The sequence below is a fragment of the Sinocyclocheilus grahami genome, unplaced genomic scaffold (assembly GCF_001515645.1).
Source record: "Sinocyclocheilus grahami isolate Dianchi unplaced genomic scaffold, SAMN03320097.WGS_v1.1 scaffold30.1, whole genome shotgun sequence".
NCBI classification, from domain to species: Eukaryota; Metazoa; Chordata; class Actinopteri; order Cypriniformes; family Cyprinidae; genus Sinocyclocheilus; species Sinocyclocheilus grahami.
The window spans coordinates 730,041-740,947 of NW_015505209.1; the positions used below are offsets into that span (position 1 = coordinate 730,041).

The 10,907-nt window shown below is 38.1% G+C and overlaps 1 protein-coding gene across 3 annotated transcripts in view; it reads right to left on the reverse strand.

Moving 5' to 3' along the window:
- Positions 1-10,907, reverse strand: part of LOC107572205 (neuron navigator 2-like) — a 75,764-nt gene that overhangs the window by 10,239 nt on the left and 54,618 nt on the right. For 2 of the 3 annotated variants that reach the window (XM_016258645.1, XM_016258631.1), the window contains 9 exons: positions 10,431-10,728; positions 9,071-9,674; positions 7,279-7,647; positions 7,009-7,074; positions 5,963-6,123; positions 4,011-4,187; positions 2,347-2,399; positions 1,954-1,977; positions 1,518-1,592 (listed from right to left, as the gene is read on the reverse strand). In XM_016258645.1, coding sequence (XP_016114131.1) covers positions 1,518-1,592; positions 1,954-1,977; positions 2,347-2,399; positions 4,011-4,187; positions 5,963-6,123; positions 7,009-7,074; positions 7,279-7,647; positions 9,071-9,674; positions 10,431-10,728 — 1,827 coding nt within the window. The remainder of the gene's footprint in view (positions 1-1,517; positions 1,593-1,953; positions 1,978-2,346; positions 2,400-4,010; positions 4,188-5,962; positions 6,124-7,008; positions 7,075-7,278; positions 7,648-9,070; positions 9,675-10,430; positions 10,729-10,907) is intronic. The other variant, XM_016258639.1, reaches the window with a different exon arrangement.

The window sequence follows — 10,907 nt, forward strand, 5'->3', positions numbered from 1 at the left end:
TATATATATATAATACATGCTACAAAACAACAATAGCTTAATCCCAAGAGTCACAAACACAATCCTCAAACTAAGCAGCATCACAAACTCCCTCAGAGCATCATCATATTAAACAACCAGCTCTAAAAAGTCAAACATCTTCAGCCCACCTCAGTGAATTCTCGCTTCCTCCATTTACTCTGGTTCTTTGAGCTGCCGCTGTGGCTCTTGCTATGCCTGAGAGGCTTTGGTTTAGTCCTCTCACAGACCCTCTTCAAAGATGGGTAATGATTCAGAGGATGCCAGGTAACTGCTCGACTGGAGTTAGCCTTGCCTGTCAACATCTTTGGGGTGATGAACTGCGTACGTACTAAAACGCAGAGGACGACGTGTACCTTAGATTTCTGCTCAGCTGTGGCCGCCAACAATGAGCAACCACACTCGTACACAACACAACAAGCGTATCATATGCAACATGAGCCGATAATCAAGGGACTGGAGATCTGCATGACTTCCATCGGAGGGAGTCAGAGGTTTGTGTTTGGGCATGTGCTGTTTCAAACATCAGATAACCCCCAATATAACTTCCTCAAAAGGTTTTCGTCCAAGCAGAGGAGCAGTCGGTGCATTTGTGCGTGTGTAAAACACTTTAACAAACCCCTGAAAGGCAAAAGCCTCTAGTTTTGTTTGTGAAACCCATATGAGAGCTGACTGATGGATAGGGGTTTTAGGATGTGACGATTCATTAGGCTGTGTCGGCCAAATGGGGGCTGTCATATTTGTTTTATTGAGCAAATAATTCCACTTAAAGGTGCACCTCACAAATATACACACATACTCAATACAGTGTAGGCAGCCAGAAAAATAAATCACTATTTTACCAGCTGTTAAAGCTGTACAAAAGTCAAGACTACACCATGTTACAAATCTAACATGAACCGGTTCTATAACTACTAACCTAATTTATACATTTATAATATTTAAAATATTTTTAATTTTTGTTTTATAATTTGAACATTATATCCCTCAGTTGTGACTTTTTTTAAATGAAAGAAAAATAATTTTTATTGCAAATTTATGTCCCAATTTACTTTTTTTTAAATAAAAAAATGTATTTAATTATTATATATTATTACATTTGGAATTTTATATCTCATAGGCGTGACTTTTTAAAATAAAAAACAAATAATATAAAAATAATTAATAATATATAATTAATAGTAATAATAATAATAATAATAATAATATGTGTGTGTGTATATATATATATATATTAATAAATATATATTATTAATTATTTTTACCATTTTATTTTAGTAATTGTGACTTCTTATCTCCTGGTTGGATCTTTACATCTCACAATACGACTTTTTATCAAATACAGATTTATTCACAATGATGCTTGATGCTCAAGAGCTATGCTAAGCAGATTTAGAATTGAATAGGAATGAAAACTAGTTGAAAGAAAGAAGTGATGCAGTGTTTATTGAAGGTATATTGTGGTTAATAGTGCCAAAACGACTGTCCAGTGTACTCACATTGGCACTGAGCTGTGTTGTGAGCGCCGAGACCTTCTCCTGCGACAAGTCCAATTCCCTCCGCAGCTTACGGATCTAAACAAACATTAAATTCAGTTATTCAAACACAAGCTGACTTCTGATGCTAATGTCAGACCAGTTTGTGGTTTCTCATATAATAATGTGCTAAGGAGAGACTAGCCCTTGATCAGCATGAAAGGGAAACTTTGGATGCAGACATAAAACACAAAGATTAAAGAGTCGATATCAAGGACAGTTACCACGAAGACCGTCATGACAAACACAGACATTTTCAAAGGTTTGAAGAGAGTTACATCAAAGTGTGTTTAAAATGACAAACCAGCTGAGAAAAACAGTGTTTTGGACAGTCTACAGGCTCCCATGTGCAACCCAGTCAATAATTTACATTATAAGAAATAAGGGATGCTGTTCTCACCTCCGTCTGAGCCTTTTCCTCAGGCTAGAGATGGAAAAAGAAGAAAAGACAAAGATTAATGGTTTGGAATAAAGATTTTTGAGCATCTGTGTAAAGAAAGACACTTAAGAGAAAGACAAGTCACCATGAGGATTTTGTGTTATTGCCTTTACCTGATAAACGCAGTTTAAACATTGGTTCATTTCTCTTATCTCTAACTTAACTGCTTGTAATTTCGCATTAAGTCTGACATTTATGACTATAAAGTCTATTGACTTTAACAGTGAAAACACTACACAAGTTTTTACAACTAACTTGTAAGTTTGTAAAGCTAACAAAAGTATCACAAGACAACCCGGACATATGAAACTGAAACTTTAACATTTAGCATCAATTTAAAATCTTTTGACTCACCGTAGAGTAAACTGAGGATGTGCTAGAGACTAGAGACAAAGATGAGCCATGAACTGTGAAGAGAAGAAAAATACTATCAAAATAAAACCATTGTTGTATTGCAGTAGCATGTGAGCCATTGAAAAACTAACATGAAAAGATTATCAGGATGAGCTAGCACATACTGAAACACCATAAAGTGCTTATCACCTTTTAGTGGGCTATTGTTTAGTCAACAATAGCTTTATGGCCAGAATATTTCTGATAAGTTATTTGTGCAAGTGTGTTTATTCTTGATATGTGTTATTGCCAAACCAAAAACAAAAGGAAACAAAAGTGTGCCAAAACAAATGTACTGTGAATTCATTTGTGGATGAAAGGGTATTCAACTTGCCCTTGTGATAAAAGGTTATAAATCCCCTTCATCACACTGCATATTCGCAAAGAATTATGAGTTTGTGTGTTCCTCTCCTTGTATTTTCAAAATGAAAAAAATAAATAACTCTGTCGAGTGGTGCTTAAACTAAACTAAGGGATCAGTATTTATGACTGATCTCAAGGAACAAATGGTTTCTTCACGGTCCAGAGAAATTGCATAAGGGGGATTTTTTACCCTAGACAAAAAACCTAGACAAGAATGACATTTTAAATAAAAGCTGGAATTTAGCAGTCTTTGTCACGATCCTTCAGAAATAATTTGAATATGCTGATTGGGTGCTCAAGAAACATTTCTGATTATTAACAATGTTGAAAACAGATGGGCTGCTTAATATTTTTGTGGAAACCATGATAATTTTTTTTCAGTATTCTTTAATGAATAGAAAGTTCAAATGAACAGCATGTATTTGAAATCTTTAGTAACATTAGAAATTTCTTTAGTCACTTTTTATCACTGTAATACATCCTTACTGAATACATATGAATTCCTTTATGGCACCTGAATATGGTAATCATTCATCATCAAAATACCACCATTTTACCATGGTGCCACCACAGTGCTTTTAAAGCTCTGCAGTGCACATTAATTTCCCCAAATACAAATTTATGTAACAGTAATTCCTCTCTGAGCCAACTTTTTCCTTTTTAAGCCAGTAACAAACAGACTGGGCAAAAATAACCTTTAAAAAAAACTACATTAGATTGAGGACATGCATCATTGCGAACAGCAACTGTTGTTCTTTTTACAAGCCTGAACACCACTGCTTAAGTTCACTGGCACATTGAAATCAACACCATCACTACCTTACAAAGACATGAATCATAAATACAAAAAGCAAAAGAGCCTTGGGACAAGTGGTGTTGAGCCAATGCAGGCGAGTTAATCATCAAATCAACATTAACTGTGGGGAAAAGACTGCCAGGCCAACAAAGCTGCTCTTTGTTTGTTTATGCTTTGGCGCAAGTAAGGACACACGTTACAGCCTGGCATTGTTGAAAACCCTAACATTAATGACAACCTATCATTTAGTTATTAGCTAACGGAACAATGCAGGTTTATTTCCTCTTTTCCAAAAACATGACGTTATGGATTAAGCTATGATAGTAAATTCTGATAGCAGACAGAAATAACGCATTCAGGTGATACTAGCTCATATTTAGTCTCTTTATACACACCAAAGTGCACAAAAATCGCACAAATTCACAATCGTTTATTTAGATCCATCAGAATCATTCTGAAGTCTCACCTTCCTCCAGGCTCTCACGGAACGATCCGGAGCTGCTCACAGTGCGGCTCTTTTCCTCCAGGCTCATCGAGGAGTTCCTCAGACGTGGATCGCTGTAGGGGTCGCACAGGTTGTCGTGATTGCCCTGACCGTTGGTGCCGCGCAAAGTTGCTATCTGAGAAGCTGTGGTGGGACTGCCTGGATTGTCAATACAGGTATCAGGGTTAAAAAAATCTTCAAAAAGATTGAACCTAATGACATGAATGTGCACTCAAAGTTCACAATAAGGGGGAGACTAGTAGATATTTTAGTTGAAGCATAAAATTTAAATTTTCAGTAAAATTGACAATTCTAACTTAAAACTTAAAGGGTTAGTTCACCCCAAAATGAAAATTCTGTCATTAATTACTCACCCTCGTGTCGTTCCAAACCCGTAAGACCTTCATTCATCTTCGGAACACAAATTAAGATATTTTTGATGAAATGTGAGAGCTCTCAGACCCTGCATAGACAGCAACGCAACTGTAATGTTCCCAGGTCCAGAAACGTAGTAAGGACATCGGTCACAGTCCATGTGACATCAGTGGCTCAACTTCAGTTTTGCGAAGCTACGAGAATACTTTTTGAGTGCAAAGAAAACAAAAATAACAATTTATTTAACAATTCTTCTCCCCCAAGTTATGTCTTCCGCCATTTTGGAGAGTACCCAAAAGCGTAATCGACGTAATCAGCGTTATTTATGTTCGGGGGAGAAAACACGCGCATGAATGTAATCTGCGTAATCAGCATTGTTTATGCTTAGGGGAAAGTGTGCATATGCATTGTTATACTCCCTAAAATGGCGGAAGACGTAACTCGGGGGAGAAAATTTGTTAAAAAATTTGTATTTTTGTTTTCTTTGCGCTCAAAAACTATTCTCGTAGCTTCGCAAAACTGAAGTTGAGCCACTGATGTCACATGGACTGTTTTACCGATGTCCTTACTACGTTTCTGGACCTGGGAACATTACAGTTGCGTTGCTGTCTATGCAGGGTCTGAGAGCTCTCACATTTCATCAAAAAATATCTTGTGTTCCGAAGATTTGGAACGAGGTTTGGAACGACACAAGGGTGAGTAATTAATGACAGAATTTTCACTTTTGGGTGAACTATCCCTTTAAAACACAATTTGAGCTGCATTTAGTCTGCTGCGATTACTGGGTAATAAACCAACAGACGATTATCTAAAATAATATTTTACACATAATCTAGGGATGCACCATTCAGGGTGATACCGATATATCGGTAATTATTTTCATGCTATGGCTGATAACCAATAAATGGCTGATATTAAAATGTATACTAATTTGTCTAAAAAAATACACATAAAACAAACAAAATTTTTTTAAACAGTATAATGCATTGTATGAAAAATGGATATTCATGGATATCTAGATTTGGATATAAGATTTTCTAGATTAACAGATTACCTAAAATAGTTTTTATTTTTATATATTTTTAAATTAACTTTATATAACCATTAGATGAGAGCAAAGGTAATCTAAATGTACAAAAAAGGGAAATGAGCAAGTAAAATTTAATATCAAATGATAAGATTACATATGCACATTAAATTTATCGGTATCGGTGGAGATATATAAAAATTATAATTATATATAAACACATACACCAATATTGACACTTGTCGATAATCATAATCAATATGGTAACAATATATTGTGCATCTTACAGTGTAAACCCTAGAGCAGTGATGGGCAAACTTGGCCCTTCCAGGCCACTTTCCTGCAGAGATTTGATCCAACCCTGATAAAACCCACCTGCCTGTAGCCTTCTAGTAGTCTTGAAGACAATAATTAGCTGGTTCAGGTGTGTTTGATTAGGGTTGGAGCTAAACTCTGAAGGAAAGTGGCCTGGAAGGGCCAAGTTTGCCCACCCCTGCCCTAGAGTAACAAAAGCAAATTTTCTTGTGTTTACCAAGTGTGCTAAAGTTGAAGCGTGTGCCGGAGGGCGAGCTGAGTGCAGAGGCAGGGGTGTAGGGGGAAGAGCCAATTGAATCCGGGAGCCCAACAGCCAAGGGAGAACGTAGCCAATCACGGGCCTCTTCATGACCTTTTACCTGAGGCACATGGCCATACCTGCAGGTTTAAAACAAGTGTATGTAAGTCAGTGAAATGGAGTGTTGTTTTTCTCTTTCACATGAATGTTCTCTTGAAAAGAGCTCCAAGATAAATGTCACAATGCCAGGATAAGCACAGCTATCCAATCTATGGTGAGTAACAGAAAACCCAAGTCCACAGCTCCAAGCTCCCATGATTATTTGCATACTACAATATTTAACTAGGTCAGCAGGTACATACAAAGTAAATACCATATTGTGTACTAAACGAATCAAAACCCAGTTAAAACATACTGCACTGACATACTATCAATATATTGGCATACTACTGACATAATCGGGGATCTAGACTAAAACAAAGAGTAGGGAGCCACTGGCTCAAAAAAAGGAGGGAAAAAAGAAAATTAAGGAGTTAAATTACTGTTTTGGCTGACAAATTAGATTTAGATTGATAGAATAAAAAATTACTTATCATTACACAAAATCTCTGTTGTGAACACATATTATTAATTCCAAGTAACTGTGTTCTCTGTTTGTTTTAAATCTGACATAAATGAAAAAAAGATTTGTGGTTCAATTGCGCACTCAGAAATGACTAACTGACAGAGAAAATCTGATTCAGAAATGAGTTTATGACTGTTTTGTGAATCTTTTTGACAAAAAAGAACTAGTTCAAAAGAGTCATTTCAAGGAATCAAGGAAGGTTTACTGTCATTCCAAAAACATGAAGAACATGAAAGGAACATAACTAAGTACTGAGTTTTCCTGTTTATTTTTTCCCTTCAAATTATTGTAACAAATTTAAATTTTTTGTAGTCACAGTCAGGAGCCCTGACCATAATGCACACAAGCAAGACAAAAGCACAAAGCAAAACTGACCAATTGACCACAAAGATAGCTTTACCTGTCCTGTTTCCGTGGGAGTGTGTTGCAGGTAAATTTAGGGCTAGCAGAGGGGGAGGAGTGAGGGCTAGAGGAGGGTACAGGGCAGACAAAACAAAAAGAGGCAGATAAAAGTGACAGATAAGGGAGAGGAGATAAAGAAATGATTAAAGAGGTGTAGGTGGAAAGGAAGATAGACTAGAGATATAAACCATACTTTCAAGTCACAAATATCTGGAAGAATAATTTCTGTTGACATGAAGTTTGCATGGTTGAACAATCAGTTTCTCACCTGTCTGAGAGGCCATTTCGGGCACTGTTGGTACGATTAAGACATAAATCTTCCTTTCCCAAGGAAACATCAATGGAGTCGCTACTGATGTGATTGGAGCCCGATCTATCCCTGCCTCCCCAAGGAGAGAAAGCTGATCCTGGGCTGGAGGTCATAGAGGAAAGGGTCTGCTCTCCATGACCCCCAGAGGGCACCGTCAGGCTGTCATTATAAACTGGGCCGCTGCCTCCGCTGGCGACAGATGGTGTGTTTACAGAACCATTCTGCTGGATGGACGTGGCATGAGAATTGGAGATGATGGTGGAGTTCTTCATGTTCTCCATGGTGGTGACCGGAGCTTGCTTGTTGCAAGATTTGCTACCAAAGAGTCTGGATGCAAACGGGGAAAGAAATTCAACAACAAGATTAAAAAAAATTTAATTAAAATGGTTGCAATTGCAACAAAAAGTACACATTGTGACAATAACTGAAAATCTAGGTTGCATCATAGTAGACTGCATGCCAGTGTCACTCTACTCTGTCTTTTTAATGACTCTGTGATATCCGATTCACAAACAATTTTTTTTTAATGAATCAGTCAAAAGAAACTTTTATGAAACGGTCTCATACTCACTTCAATGTAAGCAGCTTGAATCAGACTCAGTCAGGTAGAGAATTTTTCATTGCCAACAAATGACTCTTCTTATGAAGCAGTTCTTTTTAACGAGTCAGTCAAAAAGATTCATGAAACTGTCTCAAACGCGCTTACAAGTTAGTGATTGAATCAATAAGCAGGGGAAATGTTCATTGTGCAGGCTGCAGTGACCGAATTGCAAACAAAACGAAAGATTCACAAAATTGCTTTTGAGTTTGACAGCCATTACTGAGATCACGATTAACACCCTCCCTCACTGAATCATGAGTCAGTTTTATGTCCATTTCAAAATTAACTAGGAACTGTAATGTATATTTTTGGTTTGTGAAAATCAGTTTATTTATAGATTGGTTGCTCATATGAAAATGTGTAATTAATGATACATTGATGCAGTAATGATACATTAATGAAACCTTGAAGTATTCAACCAAAAAAAGTAGTAAAGTAGCCAAAGTTCCAACTGAACTGACAAGAATCACTTTTTTGGTTGATCATTGACAACAAAATGGAAATTAACATCATTCTTGACTGGAAGGCAACTATTCTACAAAGTTTAGCTCCAGTCCTAATTAAACAACCCTGAACCATCTGTCAGGTCTTCAGGCTCACTAAATCCTCCAAACAAGAGTGTTGGGGTAGCTAAACTCTGTAGGCCACTAGCCGTCCAGGATGGACACCTCTGTTCTTCACAAAGGAAAATATGAGATAAGGAAAGTCTGGCACCTCTGATTTTTCTCATGACTTCATATAGTATATGATAACATCAGTCTATCTGTAGTCTGGTTCTACTAACTAAGAGAGCAATCAGTCAGAGCTAGCAAGCTAATCAGCTAGAACAAACACTAGCCTCTTGGTCTGTGCCATGTTTTAGAGAAACATCAAGAAGCCCAAGGAAAATGCATTTGTGGTGGCCAGAAGACGCCTTTCAAGCCTCAGAATCAAATTGCTCAGATAAACAGTGAGTCCTGTGAACGCCGTCCAGCACCCAAGGAGGAGAATATTCTGGAACTCACACAGCCCAGCTGAGAACTGCTGTGTAAATATTTGAGGGACCTAAAATGGTGCTTTCATCCACATCAAGTAAAAATCATGCCTTGCAAAATACATTTTTCATCAACAGTCTTTCAAGTCTACATGAGCTAAACTTCGAGAACTTACCTACGAAGGGTTGGCGAGGACATTTCTGAATACTTTCCTCCCACTTGCCGTCCAGCTTGGCACCCCGTTTGGGTAGTTGTGCAAGTCTTAAGTACCTGGCTCTCCACATCGGAAAAGATACCCTTCTCTCGGTCTGTCTGGTTAGTAGTTCCCATTGGGGACTTGACTAAATTGCGACTCTTAGGATTGGGAAGTGTGGCGGTACCTTTATTGCAAAAACTAGCATCAAGGCTCGAGTTGTTGGAGCGGTTAGAGCAGCGAGCTGTGCCGGAACGACTAGGCCTCGGTAAACTGCGGTACTGAAGAGCCGTCCGAGCACTTGGAGGAAGGTATCCATCATCGACAGTCGTCTGCCGACTCACAATTCGACTCCCAGAAAACCCAACCAATTTAGGTATCCTGCCCACTGTCGCAGAGCCACTAGTAACCACAGCTCCACTAGCGGTTATTGTCGCCATTGCGCCCGGAGCCTTCTTGAAGCCAAAAGTGCTGGTTGGGGTGCGTGAGGTTGAACTGAGGGGGGGTTTCTTGGTGTCATCAACAGTTGTGGAGTGGGTGCCGTTGGAACGTCCTTTCTCTGACACCTTGGCGTCGTCGGTCTTACCTGTGGGATGATCAATGACATGGACTGTCAAGCACAAAATGAAATCATGTTTTTGAACAGTTTTGAATATAGTAGCATGGTCCATGTCGGGACTCGTCTGAACATAAGTCTCGGCAAAGGAGCGCAGCACACCACACATAAGACAATGTAGGTGTTATAGTGCAATGTGATGCGATCTGGAATCAGATAATACATCTCCGTGGCTTTCATGCCTCAGGAAACCACATGAAACCAGAGACGTGGCTCAGTCAGTGTTGTTACTCTTAACTAAAACTATTTAAAATTTTTAATAGTTTTTATTAACTAAAATAAAGCTGAAATCAAATTAAATAAAAATATTAGATAAGATGAAGAACTTAAAAATGTAACCCAAAACATTTTTTTAAGATGAAGTACTAAAACAAAACTAAATAAATAAAGCGAAATAAAAACTAAAACAAAAACATTTTATTTAGCTTATTTTCTTGCTCTGGTAGCAGATGAGCAAAATTTTCTGTTATTTGTAAATTAAACGTTATTAATATTTCAGTTAAAGGAACAAATTACCTCAAAAATGAAAGTTTGGTCATCATTTACTTACCTTCATGTCATTTCAAACCTGTATGACTTTCTTTCTCTGGAACACAAACATGTTTTTTGGACCCCACTGACTTTCATTTCATGGATAAAATCATTCATCAAAATACATTGTTTTGTGTTCCAAAAAACGTTTGGAAAGACATGAGGATATGAAACATGACTATCTAAAACTATTACCATGTGTCTTGAGTGAGCTGAAGTTTGTAGGTATTGTAGATTTCGTCCGTGGACAGGTGACGCCCACCTGGGCGGTCATTCCCCGCCTCCAAGAGCCTGTCTGGGAAATTGTAGGTGTCTTGCGACCCATCAAGCTCCGTTCTGATTCATCTGAGAAATCTGAGGACCTGTGATTCCATTTAGTTGTGGTCTCCATTTTGTTGGCACCGTCAGAGCTGCCTTCTGAACGTTTAAGGTCGTTGTTGGACCAGTTGGGGTTGTGTTTCACAGCAGAGTGCTTCTCTGCATCCGTCTGGAGCTGAAAGAGAGAAAACAAGATCAATAACTGTAAAGAAATTTTCTGAACTTTGAAATTTGCAATATAAAATGGATTTCTATGTTCTTTGCAAATAAGTAAAACTGTCTATTGGGGTGTGTGTTAAAATTGGGGGGGGGGGGGGGTTCCCGGGGGGCCACAGGGGGGGGCCGGGGGGTTGG